Here is a 20,303-nt window from a genome sequence, read left to right as displayed (position 1 = left end):
CTGACATGATCATTTTTCAAACCATAAGCCAGGTTTGTGTTAATTAGGCAGAGGGACTACCTTGACTTGTCCAATAAGAAACACTCCTTTTGGCTTTCCGTTGCGTGCCCTAATGAGCATGACCCAAGGCTAGTCAGAAGGACATTTTGTCAAGCAGAATAAAGCATGACATGTAATACAAAATTGATTGTTAGAGTATGTACAAATGACTTTATTAGCATGATTTCAACAATTTACAATAAGTTAGACGGGCTGTGGGATAAGATGAAATGTCACAGCTCAAACTGTTGCTTGCTTCATGAGTGCTTGCTCCCCGAAAACTTGCTTGAAGTATACCACGTGTTCCTCACAGTGCTCACCTAAAGGCCAATCAAAACAGCGTAGGTCAGTCAATACACACCAGTGGCAGTTGGGTGGGAAGTGATTTATTAGCAGTTCATTCAATAATGAGCTATTTATTCCAAGTTTTACTTATTAACCACATGTTGGTTGTGTTTTTAGCATTGGTACCGATTGGGTCATTATTAATTTATACGTTTTCAAATGTATTTTTATTGGATATTTAGAAAGGTCTATGCTTTGCTCTGTCATGCATTTCAGTTTGCGTTGATAATGTTGGCGTCTATCAAAACCTGAAACCTATAAGAAACAGGTTCAACCATTGATACTATCCCATGTGTTCCAATGTTTCAAAGAAACCATGCAACTAGGATAAATGTATTCATATGAATTTAAAAAAGCAATAGGAGCACACAACAGCAGGCGAAGCCAACTAAACTGCTCCAGCACCTTTCAGCATATGCCTGTTGTTCCTGGCTTAATATAGTTATTATTTGGGTCAAGGTAATCTAATAGAAGAAAAAAAATAATAATCACAGAAGACACTCATTCATTATTGAAAACTATGGCGTTATCAACATTTCTACAACATTCTTTCTACGGCCATTACAAAGGAGTTAGTCAGACCAGAGCCATGGAAATAGAGGAATTTAGTGTCACCCTACGCAGAGCCATTCCTTCCACCTTTCGGTGCAGACAAGTCACGCTATTGGTGAAACCACCAGACCTAAGACAATGTGGCTGTTGAGTAAGTGGTCTCCATGGTGATAAATAGCACATTACATAGGGAATAAGGAGCCCTTTCAGCTGAAGACCTGGTGTAGAGGTGTCACCTAACCTGGGTTGAAGCTGGGGCTGCCTCTCAGGCGCAGGTTCCTCTGCTCAAAGAACCGGAAGATGGTGTAGAAGAGCATCTGGTCGGCCGTCTGGAGCGCCGCGTCCAGGAACTTGCGAGCGGAGATGTTGTCGTTGCCGCCCACGCTGCGGATGAAGCGCAGAGCACCCAGCACCTGCTGTTTGGACAGGAGCACCTCCACGATCTCATCGTTGGCCGTGGACAGTCTCTGTCACACAGACAGATAGATGGAGGACATTACAGATCAGCATGTTAAAACATGTCTATATGAGTACCAGGATTTATTGTTATAAGTTAGCCTTGAATGAAGTTCACATGAAGGCTATTTTCTGTAATTAGTTGACAGGATTCTCTGAAAAAACAACCAATTCTACAAAGGACTTTGGGGATTTCCTGTGTGATCACCGATAGCGGTTTAAAATAGTCTGCATGTTAGCGTGTGTGTGCATCATACTTTTAACATGTCCAGGGAGAGCTGGTGTGCAGCCGGGTAAGTGCCTTCTAGAGACAGCAGCAAACAGGCCTTAAGACAATACAGACACTACAGATGTTAATTCCACAACCAATCAAAATAAAGATCATACAGTAGAACTGATCCAAGGTCTGCTCAACCAATGGAACAACAGACAGTAAATAATCAACCAGGGCTACAGTAGCCTTGTGCTTTTTACTTCCAACAAACAGTTAGCTGGTGAGAAATGGGATCACAGGAAGGGAGGTTCCCACGCATTATGTCGCATTAAATATTATATAGGAATTAACTTTCAAAGACCGGGGTAAAACACATATGTCAAAAGGATTTTATATTGTTTCCATTGGAACAGGCAAATCTTATGACATGCAGCTGAAGTGAAGTATTTGATCTAGATATTTTATGAAGCATTGCGTCTATAGAACTAACAGCCTGCTGGCCCTTCGTATTAAACGCCACCCCCAACTCCTCTGAATACCCAAAACCTACAGGATCAAACTACCATGAAATAGTTGAGCTTTGCTTATAATAATTGAGGACTCACCAGAGGTTTAGAGTCACTGAGGACGTGGTACTGGAGGAACTGATGAAGCATGTAGAAGAGACTGTGATGAACCAACGTCTTAATGACCAGCTCATACAGGTAATGCTGGAGGAGAAACAGAGGAGAGGAAAGTGGACCTTATATTTCAGACAACTCAACATCACAGTTCCCAATTGAAAAGGTAATTTGATGACAATATGGGACAATAAATATGCAAAATCTACAGGAACATAAAGCATACTAATGTAGCACTGACAACATGTTTCACGATGAAACAGTGTCATCCCACCATTATGCATAAAACACCCAAAAAACTATTCTGTTAGAGCCTCCCGAAAATACTTTTCTGCAATAAGTACCTACCTGCACAGTGATCTGGACCTGGTTGAGTGAGCGGATGTACTCCATCAGCACAGCAATGATGAATTTGTGAGATACGTCCTGTTGGAGGGGTGAAACAATATAAAATGTTCAGTCATCTAACAGGCAATTGAGAAAAAATAACTTTAAATTCAAATCGAAATTGAAATATGGGCTTCACCACCAGCGCTACAGTAGCCTTGTGCCTTTTACTTCAAACAAACAGTTAGCCGGTGAGAAATGGGATCACAGGAAGGAGGTTCCGTCACCTTTTTCTCTGTGAAGGAGGACAGGACGTGTGTGTACATGTCGGACTGGTCGATAACCGCCTGCGTCCGGACAGGCCTCTCCCGAGCAGTGCTGCCTCGGCTGGGACCAGACTCCATAGCCTGAAAGAGATCCAACAGGTAACAACTAGGGCTGTGGCGGTCACAACATTTTGTCAGCCTATGGATTATCAAGCCAATAACTCTGGTCTCATGGTAATTAACAGATTTAGCATCTCCTGGCTCCCACACAGCCTACAAGCCACTGATGCAGAGCTTTGTAACATAAATACATGTAATATTGCCTACACATTCACAATAAATCGTATTTATTTTAGACAGGTCTAAAACATAAGAAAATGTAGTCTATTTCGGAAGAACAGAATAGCATTCTGTGAGTTGTCCTTAGATCTGGTCATATGGCTGTGGGCTACACTAGTTCATTTAGTAGACAAGATTTACTTATAATTCTTTGGCATTATTTTATAGTATGAAGAATACAATTGAACAAAGCTGAATAAAATAGAAAGGATATTTCTCCAAATGATTTGAGGGATGCGAATATTCTGTGTTGAGCAGTTAACGAAGAAACAGGTACTCATATATGCTTAATTTAGAGTTATTTATGTAACTTCCGCTGTTCTACAAACGTTGGGCTATATGTTTTGATTTTTAATATATTGGAAGGTTGCATGACGCGACTCTAATGATGACTTGAAAAAAAGTCATTTGAAAAGGCATGAGCTCTGCTTTGTTTGTTTTTTGCTCAGGCTGTACACACTTCATCAGTCTCTCATTCACAATTCGACAAGCACTTGATAATGCCTTGAATTTCCCGGCAGCATCCCCTTTGTGTGGCCGTAATGCACCCTAAAAAAACATGCCCTTTGCAGCCAGTGGCCATTGTGCCCTTGGGGTAAATATAATAATTATAATTCCCTTCTCCCGGAGTGCTGCGGGCTCCAAAGCACCTCTCACTCAGATGGCTCTCAATCATGTGATCGTGTCTTTCTCACAGGATAAAAGTGAAGACAGACACTTTGGGGACGCAGCTGTGCGCGTCATTATTCAATTCCGAGGTGCATATTTAAGATATCGGAAGAAATTTACCTTTCGTCAGCCAACAAGATGAGTAGGCCTATGAACAGCAAAAGCACTAGCCTATGTCAATCTACTATCCCTCATAGTACAAAAGTTGACCTATTATATTCTGTGCGAGAAATAAATATTCCAAACATAGTCTGGGACAGTTGTAGGACGCGATAGATCCCAAATTAATACAACCACTAGTATCAAAAATATTTTTTTACGCAATGTGGCTGACGCAACAGATTAGAACATTTAGTTTCAAATTTAATAACCTATTAGGATATTTCTTGACATTATAAGCGTAGAAATGTGTACACGGCAGTAGGCTATAAGCGCAAATGTTCCATTAGCAGGAAAACAACATTATCAAAAGTCACCACAAATGCGATTATGCATGAAATGCTTCTATTATAAAGGTAAATTATGGGGAAAATGATCTTCCCCAAACTTGAAACTCACACAATGCTTATATATGCCAGTTAAACTCTACAGCCCTAGTAAAAGAGGATCAAATGTGCTTAATTTTAAGATGTTATTTGGCCACTTTAGTTGTGATACAAACCTTATCAAAACATATAGGCCTATGGGCTAGACTATATGAGGTGTGCGACTATGATTAGAAAAAGTCGGGGGGGGAAAGGCTGTTTCTTACCTTACGCTGGGAATCATTTACAAGTGATAATATATAATTCACAAGTGATATGCTAATATTGTCACCCATCAGACTATTCTTGATTTAATCTAGTCTTTACATATACTAAATAATATATACGTTTTAAATTTGTTTTTATTTAGAATGGCCCATTATCATGCACCTGTCTCAGGGGCAGTGGAAAACAGGGGCAGTGGAAAAAAATACACGTCATCTATGCACTTAAATAACGAATGGAGGTTGCTTTTCCTGTGGTTCATTTTCATACCAGCCAGGTAGGCTATACTCCTGTTGTAAAGAGAAGCAATGTGCTTAATATTAGGAACGTTGAGAAATAAATATACTAGGTCTAGCCTATAGAAAGCTGATGGCCTCTATTAAAAAGAGGAGGATCCCATCACTCTGTTTTCTTCTGCAATTGCATAGCCTATAGAAATGTTGTGCAACATAAGCTCATGGGCTCTCATGAAGTGTTTGATTAGATTTTCGATCAGTGTTTGATTAGATTTTCGATCAGACAATAGAGCGCTGAGTACCAGACAGTTAGCAAGTTTGGTAGGCTACTAATGACCATCAGCAGCAGAGCTTGGAGAAGCCTAACTACCGTGACTAAACAGTCACATGGAATTTGACTGCCGGTGTGGCGAGAATAGGGTCACCGTAACAGCCCTAGTAACAACAAAGTCAAGTTACTGCAACAGACAGTGTATGGGCTACTGTCCTGATAATCTGTAATATGGACAAATCAAATCTATTCAGTTGACTATATCCTCTTCATCCTTTTTGTTATTCAAGTTACAAGATCAAAATGGTTAAACGGATCTACTAGTAATAAGATACCACTACTGTCCTAAATAACTTTTCACTAGTGTCACTTGACTTTGTTTCCAACATTAGGGCTGTTTTCCTAAAGAAGTCCTAAAGTGTTTGTTTTATTTCCTCGATACTAGTATGATCGTGACCCTAGTAGGCAGTACTCACCACAGTGTAGGTCTGCTCTGCCTCCAGGTACTCTTTGAAGACTTGGTTGAGTTTGTCAAACACTGTGGCCACCACTGGTAAGCTCCCCTTGTCTTCCCCGTTGAGCACTGAAACACACAGAGAGAGAGGCCTTGAGTGAACACTGCCTATGTTCTCTATGGTTCAGGCTCTAATCGTCTATTCTACAACCTTGTTTTATTAGAGTGCTTCCTTCAGCGACGAACACACTCTCCCCTATCTGTTACACAAGGCAGTCTTACTTTGTGAGCACACAGACAGGATGACCATCTTGCAGTCTCGTCTGCGCAGGAGGAAGTCGATCAGCTTGCCCTTGTCCTGCAGGAGGTTGACGGTGGGCGGCAGCTTCACCTGCAGATACCACTGATATCCTGAAACAGAGGAGGAACACACAGAACAGGTCAGACACCCTGAAACAGAGGAGGAACACACAGAACAGGACAGACACCCTGAAACAGAGGAACAACACACAGAACAGGACAGACACCCTGAAAAAGAGGAACAACACACAGAACAGACCAGACACCCTGAAACAGAGGAGGAACACACAGAACAGACCAGACACCCTGAAACAGAGGAGGAACACACAGAACAGGTCAGACAACCATGCAAGAACATGAGCACCATCCAGAACAAACTGTAGATGAGAAATGTGGAAAGCAATATGGTAACTAAAAAAAAGTGAAGTGAAAGCAATATGGTAACTACATAGTCTAGAAGAGGAGGAGGTGGCTCTACTACCACGTTGGTTACTATACACCCATCTGATCTACAGTGAATAGGGGTTAGTGGTTGTTTCTGGTCCAGATGATAACAGACAGTAAGCCGGGACCTAGCAGTCTATGGTTAGATGTTTCTGGTCCAGAAGATAACAGACAGTAAGCCGGGACCTAGCAGTCTATGGTTAGATGTTTCTGGTCCAGAAGATAACAGACAGTAAGCCGGGACCTAGCCGTCTATGGTTAGATGTTTCTGGTCCAGAAGATAACAGACAGTAAGCCGGGACCTAGCAGTCTATGGTTAGATGTTTCTGGTCCAGAAGATAACAGACAGTAAGCCGGGACCTAGCCGTCTATGGTTAGATGTTTCTGGTCCAGAAGATAACAGACAGTAAGCCGGGACCTAGCCGTCTATGGTTAGATGTTTCTGGTCCAGAAGATAACAGAAAGTAAGCCGGGACCTAGCCGTCTATGGTTAGATGTTTCTGGTCCAGATGATGACAGTACGCCGGGACATATCCGTCTATGGTTAGATGTGTGGGGGTTCTCACTCACCTTCGCTTGCACTGATGATGATGTCGGGTTGAAAGACGCTCCAAGATGAGGAGTCTGAAGGTCAAGGGAAGCATCCATGATCATCAGTAATACCACCACCTACCATTTCCCTGCTAGCTGTTCCAATATGTCATTGACACCGTTTCATTGACAAGTGCCCGCCGCAGCTCATCTAGCTACTTGCGTTTCTTAAAGGATACAGAGCTCACAAGGCACCGGAGGCTGGCTGGGTACAGCAGAAGGACCTATGGAGAAGAGAAGTTAGTTTCTGTCAGGGCTTTAGGCATATTCTAAAAGTGACAGGAAGTTACGTCATGTCTCAGACAGACAAATGACACTTGGGTAGAAAGAGACACCTGTCTGTCACACGAGTGATACAATTACAACTGGAATGACTGAAAGTCAGAGAAGACAGGTAAAGACACAGTCAGTGACCAAAACAGCCAAGCAGTTGGTAAAGTCTGGCCTGTCCATACACACTCAGTGGCCAGTTTATCAGAACACCACTCCGTTCACAGAAATGATGAGTCACGTGGGCTGCTATATAAAGCAGGCAGAAAGGCATCCAGTTACTGTTCGATTGAACGTTCCAGTGGGCAAAACCAGTGACCTAAGCGACCGGGTTCAGAAACGGCTGGCATTCTTAGACTTTTCACGCACGACATTGTCTAGGTTTTACCGAGAATGGTGCGACAAACAAAAAGCATCCAGTCAGTGGCAGTCCTGTACGTGAAAACACAGCTAGTTGAGAGGTGGAAGGAGAATGAATCGTGCACGCTAACAGGCGGGCCACAAACAGACAAATAACAGCGCAGTACAACAGTGGCGTGCAGAACTGCATCTCGGAACGCACAACTCGTCAGTCCTTGTCACGGATGGGCTATTGCAGCAGACGACCACACCGGGTTACACTCATCAGCTAAAAACAAAAGAAGCAGCTCCAGTAGGCAGGCGAATACCAACACTGGACAATTGAGGAGTGGGAAAACATTGCCTGTTCTGACGAATCCTGGATCCTGTTGCATCATGGCAGTCAGGAATAGGCGTAAGCAGCATGAGTCCATGGCCCCACGCTGTCTGGTGTCAACAGTACAGGCTGATGGTGTAATGGTGTGGGGAATGTTTTGCTGGCACACGTTTATTGATACCAATTGAGCAACGTTTCCATGCCACAAAGAATTCTATTTGCTCTGAACACACAAGGGTATCAGGCCCAGTACTAGATGGGTGTATCTAATAAACTGGCCAATGAGTGTACATACATAGAGTAATTCCAAGTAGCCTATACCTGTGAGGGGAATCCTGTAGGGGTGTATGGAGCGAGGAGGCAGCACAGGCTGGTGGACGTTCAGGGCACAGTCAGGCTCCCGTAGCTTGATGTCAAATATGATGGAGGTCTGAAATAAGACATTATCTACATCATGCCAGACTTAATGGGTTTGGACCCTGGATATGAAACAACACAACTGTAGTAGTAGTTTGCCTGTCTAACCTCAGGCAGTGTTCTGCCTTGATTTTTTAACAAGGTGGTCTCCCTTTGGACTCAAGAGATTTTGCATTTATGAACACCTGTAAAATGCACCCCTCTTACATTCTTTGGTGAGAACCCTGCTCAAAATGCTCCAATTGTCATTTCTTGCCAAAATGACTCACCTGGGTGCTCTGATGATGCACTACCACCAGGTTATCCACCACGTTGAGGGCAAACTTCCCTGTGGTGTTGAGTTTTAACACGTTGGTCTTCTTACAGGATCCCTCCCTGGGAACAACATGTCGTTAGGCCAGACATAATTTACCAATTTAGCTCTTCAGGTATTCCCTATGTATAAATTACACCATGGATATTTCATTTCAAGATTGATCCAGTAAATGTCTATGAGTAGCTTCTTACTCTAGTTACACAAGAAAATCTGAATATAAGGGCGATATGATTGCTGCATGACCATGTTAAGTTAGGAGGAATTTCAGCATGTTTAGAGGAACGTCCATTAGGAATATGCTAAATAAGATGTACCTGGGTAGCTGATAGAGGATCACCTCAGCACAGGGACTGTCGGTAGTTCTGGAGTGATGCTTCAGATACATTACATACAGCTGACCGTAACTACCATTAGAAACAAAGTGAACAACTCATTCAGCGTTCATACAGCCCAAAGGGCTTTTGCTTTTTGTTTGAAATTGTTACTTGAATATTGAGCCAAAATATGAAACATCAATTCAAAACAGTTACAAACTCACATGTTGGCCACAGCAATGTCCCTCTCTGACAGATTGAGCTTGGCTGGCTTGGGAACCACCGGAAGCTCGATCTCAAACTTGGACATTTTAGACATGGTCCCACTCTGGTGGGACAAAAAAAACAATAGGTTTGATGATTATAGTTCCAGCAACTTTAGGATGCGAATGCTTTCTCAAACATGAACATGAGCTTTTGGTGGTATATATCATGTTTAACTGTATCAGCAGGTGGACATTTTTGAGACATCTTATGTCAGTTTTGACCACTTACTTTGAAGGCAAACGGCTGCAGCACATTGCCCTGGAAGGTGGTAGAGAGCAGGATGACTGCAGTCTCAGGACAGTACATGTACCAGTTCACATTGATGCTCTGACTCTTCAGCAGCTTCAGGCTACGCTTGTCAGGAAGCACCTAAACACAGAGAGCATCTCATTGACAACTTCAACTCAAATGAAATTCTGGAACAAGACACCTTTTTGTAGAACATTTTGAGCCTAACAGGCATCCCTGTTCACATTGCAGTCTTCCTCTTTTCGTATTCCAGTCTAAAGAGGTAACGTTACCAATCAACCTAATACTGTGCAGTACTGCAAAATCTGACAACTTTATTTCTCAGTCAGTGGTACATTAAGACCTCTAGTGGTTGTAGTTTGAATTGAGTCACGTAAGTGTCATGTGACAATGTTTTAGGATAAGAAAGAGTAATACAGGGCAAACTCAATTGATAGTGCTGTGATACAATAACCTAGGAAACAATCTAGGTGTGCAACTTTCCTGATAGTGCATTCCTATCCTAAATCACAAAAACGACTGGCTTTATTATACATCACAAGGAATATGATTAATGTGAAACATAGTTACCTGGTAGAATTCAATTCCCTGGTCAGTGATGAAAACGATTTCATTCCAGTTAGTCCAACAGAAGCCCAAAATACTGGCATTCTTCATCTGTCAATCAAAAAGGAGAATATAAAACAAATCACATCTATTGAAAATTGACTCATGCTTAGTTACAACATGAAGAAATTACAGCTATTTTGAACTTCAAACATTTGACACTGGATATGCTTGCATACCTTACATTCCTGGGAGAATTCCAAATGTGGATAATCCGGTATGAAGTTTATGAAATCCTACAAGAAACAAAAACTGAGGCTTTTGGTCAGGCCATCAGCGTGGATAGAAAACACAATAATTGAATAACATTGAGTTGAGAATGATTTCTGTAATGTTTACCACAGATTTTGGTGTTCTCTGAACTGCCAAAATCTTATTTCCGATTGAAAACTTGATGCACTTCACCTCTCCTTTGTCATCCATTCTGTGAAGAAAATGTATATACTGCATGAGACACCATTATCATTGAGCTTATGATCATCATCATTGCAATATATGCATCATCTCGTTACCTGAAGGCAACTGAGCTTTTGTCCTCTGGTCCTTTAACCACAACTCCAGTGGCACCCCCTGATCGCACTGCAAACACCTGAAGAAGCAACCAGGGTAAATAGAGAACAATCAATATATAAAAGGATTTGGAGCCTGGTATCCATTACATTAAGAGGACAGTGTAACTTCTACCTGAAGCATTAGAATGAGGGTTACTGCTCATCTAACCTGCCTCGTTTAGCTGGTGAATGTACTACCAGAGACATGCGTTAAATGTTGACTGAAGTTCACTAATTCGACTACCATATTAATTAGCCATACTGTATGGCTACACTTTAGGACCTTCACCAAGCTGCAACATGGGAATCAACAGTTTGACAGCCACCCTCATCAAAGCTAGTTATTTGTACTTGCGTACACATAAGCCAGCATACTGCAGTAGCTACCAAGCTGAATGTAAAATCAAGATACAATATGATTTATTTAGCTAGCTATAATCGCGCTAACTAAGCATCTAGCTAACTGTATCTGGAGTAACCACCATAGCTGAGCATATCCTTCTAGCTAGCCTTGGTTATTAACGTTAGTAACGTTAAGTACCTGTTTGTTTGCTTCGTCAAAAAACACATTGTTGACGCTTGACGCATTTTCAAATTGCACAGGATTTTCACAAAGTTCCAGATAGTAGTGTTCCTCACTCATTGTGAACCTTTAGCTTTGTTGACTATTATGTATTGCAGTTAGTTGTCAGTGTTTGCTCTGCATTTCATAAATTAATTGTCCAAAGCCTCTCTCTACCGCAAGTTCCGGTTTCAAAATCATGTGACAGTCACGTGACTCACATAAAATATTAACGCCACATAGAACAATGACATATATTTCACCCACCGGATGTATAAATCTGAAAGCTTGGCGTGTCCACTCACTACAGCCCAGTGGCCGGCAGCGGGAGGAGATGGACCGAAATTCTGCACATTTTCTCATCGACAAAACATTTGATCTCAATACAGTTTTCGGTTACTAAAACGAAAATATGTTATGAACTGATTTTGAATAAGTTTAGTAGACTTTACCCTTTGCCAAAACACTTTTTATATTGCGTTATTTAGGAGTGCAAAGGCGAATTGAGTTATTGCACACGCGCACTTCAAAGTAGGCGTTCCCTAACGGAAATATACAGATGCCTCCTTGTTCTGCCCAAAATGACACATTTGTTCACATAGACCAGTCTGTCGTTTCCTATCTTTGGTAATGCTGTCTCTGGTAATGCTGCGTTCATATGTCGAAAACTCGGGACCTCCGAGTTAAAAGTAAATTATTTGCGTAAAGCTTCCTATTTGTTGATTCTAGTACCTCCCTGGTGGGAAACTCGGGATCCGACTCTTCCGCCTAGGTTAGCAAGTTAGACATTTGAGTTTCCAACATGCGACTAAACGCTACTTTCAAAATAAAAGTCGATTGTCAAACTGAAATCAAACACTCAAACAAGATATAGGTGGTTTCTGCAGGCTTTTATACAAGTTGGACTGGCTGACTGAGTAATATTGACATGTTATAGTTACATATAGATTGCTTGTATTGTTTTATAACTCCTAGTTTAAGAGCAGTTTGGAGTCTCCTGTCAAGCTGCTGCTGCTCCATTTGTCCAGAGCAAAGGAAAATTAATGACAAAGCATAACTAAAATTTATGCCATTTATTTCCAACATTATATTGAAGTTGGAGATCACAGAAAACACAGCTCCCTTGTACAATCAATGGACCTCAATGCATCTTGGTGCCAATGAAAAACAATTCATTGAGTCTTCATTCATGACTGTGCCTTTCATGATTAAAATATTAACTGACACGAACTAGGGCTCTTCACCAAATATTGGATTGCAATTTGTTCCCTTCATATAACGCAAAGCTCTTTTCATTCGAGCCCAGTTCACCTGTGAAGATAACTTCATGTCATGAATGCTGAATACCATCTAATTTTTAAAAAGCAATAATTGTGTACGCATGTAGATGCATCCGTCATGTCCCCCTTAGACGTCCCCATCCATTTCATCTACAAACGTAGTAATGGAATGAGATGTTGACATTTCATGGAGGTGTATGGGAGGCTGTTCAGCCCACTGCCCCCAGTGTAGCATCTTGGGATGCAGTGACCTTTCGACCTTGTGTCCCTCATTGTGATGAAAGACCTTTGGGTGGGGGTTTACTCGCCCATTCTCTCAAACAGAATCAACTGAACAGGATCCATGGAGCTAATCATGGTGTCTAACGTCTCATCGTTAATCATCCTCGTGGTGTAATAGGGGAGGCCCTCCGTCGCTGGTGCTGGAGTAGGTTTTCTTGCCCCTTCTCTGCACGTGGTCTTCATTCATCTTCTCCAGTGCCTCGATCTATAAAACGACAAGTGAGGACAGTGTTAATACAAAAATCAAAGACGTAGAGGAAAGTAACCCATCAACTTAATTATGTGCATACAGGTAGTCAACCACTGTATGAAAGTTAATATTATAATCCCCGGTTTCTGGTAAGCACTTTGACAAAAAGCGCTCTATATCTATACAATTTGATGGATTAGGGTCAAATTGTACATTGAACAAAAATATAAGCGCAGCATGTAAAGTGTTGGCCCCATGTTTCATGAGCTGAAATAAAATATCCCAGAAATGTTCAATACACACAAAAAGTAAATTTCTAACAAATTGTGCACATCCCTGTTAGTATGCATTTCTCATTTGCTAAGACAATCCATCCACCTGACAGGTGTGGCATATCAAGAAGCTGATTAAACAACATGATCATTACACAGGTGCACCTTGTGCTGGGGACAATAAATGGCCACTAAAATGTGCAGTTTAGTCACACTCCACAATGCCACAGATGTCTCAAGTTGAGGGACCGTGCAATTGACATACTGACTCCACCAGAGCTGATGCCAGAGAAGTTAATGTTAATTTCTCTACCATAAGCCGCCTCCAACGTTGTTTTAAAGAATTTGGCAATGGGTCCAACCGGCCTCACAACCGTAGACCACCTGTAACCACGCCAGCCCAGGGCCTCCACATCCGGCTTCTTCTTATGCGGGACCATCTGAGACCAGCCACCCAGACAGCTGATTTAACTGTGGGTTTGCACAACTGAAGAATTTCTGCCCAAACTATTAGAGACCATTTCAGGGTCTTGAACTGACTGCAGTTCAATGTCATAGCCGACTTCAGTGGGCAAATGCTCACCTTCGATGGCCACTGGCACGCTGGAGGTGTGCTCTTCACGGATGAATCACAATTTCAATTGTACCGGACAGGTGGCAGAGAGCGTGTTTGGCATCGTGTGGGCAAGTGGTTTGCTGTCCCATGGTGGCGGTGGGGTTATGGTATGGGCAGGCATAAGCTACAGACAACAAACAATTGCATTTTATCACTGGCAATTTTAATGCACAAAGATATCGTGATGAGATCCTGAGGCCCATTGTCGTGCCATTCATCCGTCGCCATCACCTCAATTTTCAGCATGATAATGCACAGCCTCATATAGCAAGGATCTGTACACAATTCCTAGAAGCTGAAAATGTCCCAGTTCTTCCATGGCCAGTAAACTCACCAGACATGTTACCCACTGAGCATGTTTGGGATGCTCTGGATCGACATGTACAACAGCATGTTCCAGTTCCCTCCAATATCCAGCAACTTCGCACAGCCATTGAATTAGAGTGGGTCAACATTCCACAGGCCACAATCAATAGCCTGATTAACTGTGTATGAGATGTGTAGTGCAGCATAAGGCAAATGGTGGTCACACCAGATACTGACTGGTTTTCTGATCTTCTCCTACCTTTTTAAAATAAAAAGTATCTGTGACCAACAGATGCATATTTGTATTCACAGTCATGTGAAATCCATATGTTGGGGTCTAATGAATTTATTTCAATTGACTGATTTCCTTATATGAACTGTAAGTAAAATCTTTGAAATTGTTGCATGTTGTGTTTATATTTTTCTTCAGTTTAGTATAAACATTCCCCACCCCAATAAGTCATTCAGTGCATGATAGATTTTTTTTTGTGTTAAGACAAGAGCCCACTTTAAACTGCCTGTAAAACTTAGTTCTGTAAATTCAATGCAATTACATGAATCTCCAACAGAGAAATAATACCCTCATAGGGACCTCAATGTTTTCTGACCTGGGCAAGGAAGTCTGCCTCGCTGTCACCGCTGAGCTGCAGCCCAGACACGACGTTGAAGAGCTCGTACACATTCATGGCTTCCGACACCCCACCCTTCTGGAAGAACTGCAGAGACGAGATAAAAACGATATCTTGTTATTAAAACCACCAGCGTGTCACTGATACAAAACCTGATGTAAGAATAGTGGACATGTTTTGACTTTCGCCTAGTTTCCACCAACACGCATCGTATGTTTTGAGGTGTGGCAGCTATATATACAGGACCTCATCCTGTATATATACATCCTGTACCTGAACCCAACCCGTAATCATTCAGAATGAGTGACTAAACTCAACCCAACCATTCAGAATGAGCGACTAAACTCAACCCTTCCCGTAAGCATTCAGAATGAGCGACTAAACTCAACCCTTCCCGTAACCATTCAGAATGAATGACTAAACTCAACCCAACCATTCAGAATGAGCGACTAAACTCAACCCTTACCGTAACCATTCAGAATGAGCGACTAAACTCAACCCTTCCCGTAAGCATTCAGAATGAGCGACTAAACTCAACCCTTCCCGTAACCATTCAGAATGAATGACTAAACTCAACCCTTCCCGTAAGCATTCAGAATGAGCGACTAAACTCAACCCTTCCCGTAAGCATTCAGAATGAGCGACTAAACTCAACCCAACCATTCAGAATGAGCGACTAAACTCAACCCTTCCCGTAAGCATTCAGAATGAATGACTAAACTCAACCCTTCCCGTAACCATTCAGAATGAATGACTAAACTCTAGCCTTAACTTCCGGATTTGACGTTTGAAGAAATGGAAACAAGAGAGCAGCAGAAGCAACGAAAACACTTCGAAATTTGACGTTTGGAGAACGTGGACGCACATGAATGCTGCAGTGAGACAGAGCTTGTTGTGCAAATCAGGACTTTAGTCCGTGTTTACTGTGAGCTGGAAGTAACAGGCAATTTAAACCTACAGTACTTGTATCACTGTGAGCTAACTTACCGTAGCCACGTTCCTGCAGTCCCTGAACAGGAACTCAAGGCCATGAGGGTGATTGGGCTCAATGGACTGACTTACATCAATTAGCCAAACCTACATAAAACAAGATAATTAAATCACTCATGCTGAATAAAGGTAAAATCTCATGCCAGAATTTCCAGTTGAAATTAACCATGAGGAATCAGGTATAAAAATAAGGTGTAGACTGACCCACCTGGATAAATAAAGGTTAGACAAACATGATAAATAGCCTACCTTCCCCTGATGCCACAGCATGTTGTATTCGCTCAGGTCGGCGTGGATGAGGTTACACTCGTGATACAACTGCTGCATCATCTGCAAGGACAGACACACCCAGGGGTCATAATAACCCAGAATTATACTTCTCAGTCAGACACTCATCTCTTTGAAACGAGTGCGCACAACCAGATATTACTATGAGGTACGTAAATACACAACAACATAAGTAACGTCTACATTAGTGCATGGCGGCACAGCAGCTGCACTCACATGAAGCACTTGGTAATAGGCCCTGTTCATGTCCTCAGAGCCCAACATGGCTTCTTTCAGTTTGGGAGCCGGCACATGATCCTTGCCAATGAACGACATCACCAGGATGTGCTTCTTCAGAATCACCACCTCGGGGCATGGGATGTCAGCCTTTTTCATACTGATGGAGTGGGGAAGAGAGTGAGCCATAACACAGTTGGAGCATTGGAAACTGATATAAAAAATAAAAAATAAAGTTATTTGAACCGAGCGTTTAGATAAATGAGGTGAATTGGTGTTGGTCCATTTAAGTGACATCACCACCACGCACCGAGCCAGGTTGTGCATCTCTTTCTCAGCCCAGAGGCGGATGATCTTGCGGGGATTCAGCTTGCTGAAGCGTTCCTTGAAGCGGTAGTCGTCCTTGATGTACTTGTCACGGTTCTTGAACTCATTGAGTGTGGTCTTGAAGACCTTGAGTACACACTCATCTGGGACAGCCTTCTCCTCCATGCTGGGAGAAAAAAAAACAATATTGGAAAACCTTAGAAACCAACTACAACTTAATTAACAGACATTTAGGGGGGGCAGTTCTATACAAAAACTGTTAAATACTACAACTATGGCTACTGAAATATGGCAAATAAATCTACTGCTATAGTGTCTCTGTCATGACATAATCATTGACAATGTAAAGGTCATGACGTAACTTCAGGCAATGAAAGGTCCTGATCTGACTCATCAGGCCAGGTGATAGACGCCTTGGGTCGATCAACCTTTGGTCAGTCAATTCAAGGTGTGGGTTCTTGCGAAGCACAATTTGTCATGATGTCACCCTCACCTTCCCCCATCTGCGTGGAACACCACAGACTCCTTTCCAGTGCTGATGCAGCCGTTGATGTTCTCCAGAACGCCTGCGTTCACCATTTTGTACATGAGCAGACGGGTCCTTGGGTCCACTGCTTGTTCCTGTGAATGAAAAGAGGGAGAAAAGTACAGAAAAGAAAGCAGAGGTGGATAATCATGACGGAATTGAAATATATTAAAATACTATACAGATCTGAACATGGCATGAGGCCATTTTGTTGTCATTTTCAAATTCTTATTTCTATTGTCAATTCCTCCTTTTGCATAGACTCACAGCAGTGGAGTGCTCCTTTTTGTCATGCAGTCGGGCACTGCGACGCTGCTCGGAGTGGCAGTGTTGCTTCAGGGAGTTGTACACCTGGTTAGAGAGCTTCAGGTCCATGCCAAGCCCATCTCCCACATTGATCTCTGGGGCAAACTGGGAGGACAGGACAGAGAGGGAGATTACAAAAAGGCTGACAGTTTGGGATATGTTCACAATAGTGTGTACACAAATTAAGCCACACATTTCAAAGCTAAATGCTAATTACTACTTATACAATTTCCCCAATGTGTCTGTCTATTGAATGACGCTGAACCAAGGAAAAAGGTGAACTTCTTATCACTCTTACATTGTCCATGCGTGCAGTATTCTTCCTGCCACACACAACCTCATCGTGCTTAGTAGTGATGTTCTTGCCTTTCCCAGTAAAGCCTTTTCTTGGAGTTGTCGTGGGCTTATCTGGAACACGTTTAGAAAAAAAAGAAAAAAAGGTTAATGTATGTTGTTAATGTTAATGTAGTAAGTTTAACTATTGCTTTAACATAAAACAACCACCAATCAACAGCAACCAATATTTTATGCAGGAAGATGTTGGCCTGTTACAAGTATAAAGTAGATGTATTGGACCTAGCGTCAATACTGATATATGGGGTAAAATTATAAAGGAATGGACGTTACCGGCTTTGTAGGGGTCGTGGCGAGTGTCTTGCCAATCAACTTCATCCTCGGAGCTGTCGCTATCCTCGTAAGGGTGCACCATGCGATAGTTCTCAAAGGAGATGGACACTGCAACAGTAAAGAACAATCTCTCAAATTCTTCATAACGCCACTACGGTTCATTCTTTTTTACACATTCTAGAAACCTGGTCATGTTTACTAGGGTACAAAACACTTGAAAATGTTTTGACATGGAAAACTAAAATGAGCAGTCCATGTGTTCTCACCCCGTTTCAGTCTGTTTTATTCCGTTCAGTATCTAATGAAAACAAACCTTGTATTGTTCTAATACCAGATATGTTCATAGGCTTACGTTTGCTATCCCCGTTTAATTTTTTTTCTTCTGTGCGCAGCTGGGTGTCAAACTCCTTGTCAAACTGCATCTGCAGCATCTGAGCCAGCATCAGATCACAGTCCGTTTCTGGCTCCTCACCAGCATCCAGAGCAGCATTGACACTAGAACACATAGGATATTGGACATGAACATGCCATCCTACACCCACACAATAACCTAATATGAGTGTGGTGCTAGTTTCAATTGACACTGAAGTGCCTACAACGGCTAGACAAGAGGGTGAGAACATATCCTTTCAAGTTTTTATTTTATTTCACCTTTATTTAACCAGGTAGGTCAGTTGAGAACAAGTTGTCATTTACAACTGCGACCTGGCCAAGATAAAGCAAAGCAGTGTGACAAAAACAACAGCATTACACATAAACAAATGTACAGTCAATAACACAATAGAAAAATCTATGTACAGTGTGTGCAAATGTAGAAGAGTAGGGAGGTAGGCAATAAATAGGCCATAGAGGCAAAATAATTACAATTTAGCATTAACACTGGAGTGAAAGATGTGCAAATGATGATGTGCAAGTAGAGAGGGTAAGTAATACTATAGGGATGAGGAAGTTGGGTGCGCTATTTACAGATTGGTTAAGGTGAACCGACAACACAGACAAGGTGGTGTAAGGGATAGGGATATTGATGATATTATTATTATGGTACTTACTCTGGGGAATCAGGGAAAGCATTGCTTTCCTCATCCAGTTGCTTTGCCAGCTGCTCGCTCATGACGTCAGCGAGGGAACAGGGTGACACCGCCTTGGTAGTGGTGGCGCCCCATGGACTCTGAAGGACCATATATTCAAATGAGCTAATAGCAATACAGTCCAACATGATGCTTCCCTTTGCTAACATATCGATGTACTCGTTATGTGTTTGAATAACTACTTGAATAAAGCGGTAGTTAACCAATTAGTTGACAATCTAAGCGAACTATACACACGTTAGCCATCCTGTCAATCAAAAAAGCCATGCCAGGGACATGCCGCGACTTGTCAACATTAATATAGCTTGCTAGCTAATACGTTAGTTACTTATTCTGAATTAACCAACGTTTGAAGCATGTCAGCCTGTTGGCTCGTCGCTATCAGATTTGGCTGTTGATGGATACGAATGTGAATTAGCGCTACAGTAGATCGATTAATGTATAGCTGTAACATTATTTAAAACTAATTTAGGTCACGTTAATCTGTCCTCCCAAGACGAGCCTTTTAAGGCTCGGTTTTCGCAAGGGCCATAGTACATGTCAAGAATGTCGGACTAAGTTAGCAAACTAACTCACCTTTGGTCCTTCTGCAGTGATCCCTATTTGATCCATGACAGCAGCCCAGAGTTTCAGTCTTTGACAGCAGCAGTATTCAGACAGTCAGATGTCGAGCAATAATCTTAGCTAGCAACACGTTTACGACGACAAACAGTCTCCTTTTATCGTTTCCAGAATTAGACACGATAATGAAACCGTTTAGATGTGTTATCTTAAGCCAAATAGAGTTAATGTCACTAATGAACAGATTTCTTGCTAAATGACAAGGATTTTACGAGAGCTGTAGAGCAAATTCTGCTTTGCGTTGTTCCAGAGATATTAGAAAAGGAAGAGAGAAGAAACCTAGCCGGAAATGACTGGAGCAACGTGTAAAGCACCGCCCAGCAGACTATTGACCAATCGCGTTCAGGTTGTTCTTCTGCGTCACGCAGTTGCTACGCTATTCGTCAAGCAATCCCTTCTAAAAAGTCAAGAGTTTGAGTCGAGAAACTTTCCTCAAAATAACGTAATTTCAAAGCTACACGATATTATAGAGAACAAGTTAAATATCTCATATCTCGAAAAATATGTGTAATTTTGTACCTGTTGCTCACGCAATTCATGCTATTTCATGCTTTTTTGAAATAGCGTCCAATTAAGTCCCATTTACTCCGTAAAGGAGTGATATCGCCCAAAATGCACCGTTCGGGCAATTGATGTCAA

At 42.0% G+C, this 20,303-nt stretch overlaps 2 protein-coding genes across 5 annotated transcripts; both read right to left on the bottom strand.

Annotated features, from left to right (window-relative positions):
* Positions 1-183: 183 nt before the first annotated feature.
* On the bottom strand, positions 184-11,350 carry rmc1 (regulator of MON1-CCZ1). Of its 3 annotated transcripts, none has more exons than XM_021620184.2 (20): positions 11,080-11,350; positions 10,500-10,576; positions 10,327-10,411; positions 10,167-10,223; positions 9,952-10,038; positions 9,361-9,501; positions 9,090-9,193; positions 8,866-8,955; positions 8,505-8,610; positions 8,140-8,248; positions 7,052-7,096; positions 6,852-6,905; positions 5,820-5,948; positions 5,560-5,666; positions 2,841-2,960; positions 2,575-2,652; positions 2,212-2,316; positions 1,650-1,718; positions 1,178-1,403; positions 184-359 (listed from the first exon to the last, which is right to left on the bottom strand). In XM_021620184.2, the coding sequence occupies exons 1-20, from the start codon at positions 11,179-11,181 to the stop codon at positions 280-282; spliced, it is 1,971 nt and encodes a 656-aa protein (XP_021475859.1). In that variant the 5' UTR covers positions 11,182-11,350; the 3' UTR covers positions 184-279. The 3 variants fall into 3 exon arrangements, with proteins under 3 accessions (XP_021475859.1, XP_021475860.1, XP_036790792.1); XM_021620185.2 differs by having other exon boundaries at positions 10,167-10,245; positions 10,393-10,411; positions 11,080-11,349; XM_036934897.1 differs by lacking the exons at positions 10,500-10,576; positions 11,080-11,350 and having other exon boundaries at positions 10,167-10,239; positions 10,327-10,388.
* A 622-nt stretch (positions 11,351-11,972) lies between these two features.
* Positions 11,973-19,949, bottom strand: LOC110535281 (serine/threonine-protein kinase RIO3). Of its 2 annotated transcripts, none has more exons than XM_036934899.1 (13): positions 19,005-19,123; positions 18,607-18,660; positions 18,308-18,450; positions 17,956-18,063; positions 17,627-17,736; positions 17,290-17,433; positions 16,990-17,117; positions 16,480-16,662; positions 16,170-16,329; positions 15,915-15,995; positions 15,663-15,752; positions 14,655-14,762; positions 11,973-12,867 (listed from the first exon to the last, which is right to left on the bottom strand). In XM_036934899.1, exons 3-13 carry the CDS (start codon positions 18,396-18,398, stop codon positions 12,757-12,759), a joined length of 1,314 nt encoding a protein of 437 aa, XP_036790794.1. In that variant the 5' UTR covers positions 18,399-18,450; positions 18,607-18,660; positions 19,005-19,123; the 3' UTR covers positions 11,973-12,756. The 2 variants fall into 2 exon arrangements, with proteins under 2 accessions (XP_036790794.1, XP_021475861.1); XM_021620186.2 differs by lacking the exon at positions 18,607-18,660 and adding an exon at positions 19,620-19,949 and having other exon boundaries at positions 11,974-12,867.
* Positions 19,950-20,303: the final 354 nt, after the last annotated feature.

This window comes from Oncorhynchus mykiss, chromosome 11 (genome assembly GCF_013265735.2).
Source record: "Oncorhynchus mykiss isolate Arlee chromosome 11, USDA_OmykA_1.1, whole genome shotgun sequence".
Classification (NCBI taxonomy): Eukaryota; Metazoa; Chordata; class Actinopteri; order Salmoniformes; family Salmonidae; genus Oncorhynchus; species Oncorhynchus mykiss.
This window is presented reverse-complemented; position numbering and strand designations above follow the sequence as displayed.

Excerpts from the sequence above, each read along its gene's own strand:
- rmc1 (XM_021620184.2), bottom strand. The coding sequence starts at position 11,181 with ATGAGTGAGGAACACTACTATCTGGAACTTTGTGAAAATCCTGTGCAA. Across the intron at positions 8,956-9,089 it reads GACATTGCTGTGGCCAACAT|TTACGGTCAGCTGTATGTAA; the intron begins GTGAGTTTGTAA and ends TTCTAATGGTAG. Across the intron at positions 8,249-8,504 it reads TGCATCATCAGAGCACCCAG|ACCTCCATCATATTTGACAT; the intron begins GTGAGTCATTTT and ends GTCTTATTTCAG.
- LOC110535281 (XM_021620186.2), bottom strand. The coding sequence starts at position 19,655 with ATGGATCAAATAGGGATCACTGCAGAAGGACCAAAG. Across the intron at positions 17,737-17,955 it reads CCACGACCCCTACAAAGCCG|ATAAGCCCACGACAACTCCA; the intron begins GTAACGTCCATT and ends AACGTGTTCCAG. Across the intron at positions 16,663-16,989 it reads TTCCACGCAGATGGGGGAAG|CATGGAGGAGAAGGCTGTCC; the intron begins GTGAGGGTGACA and ends TTTTTCTCCCAG.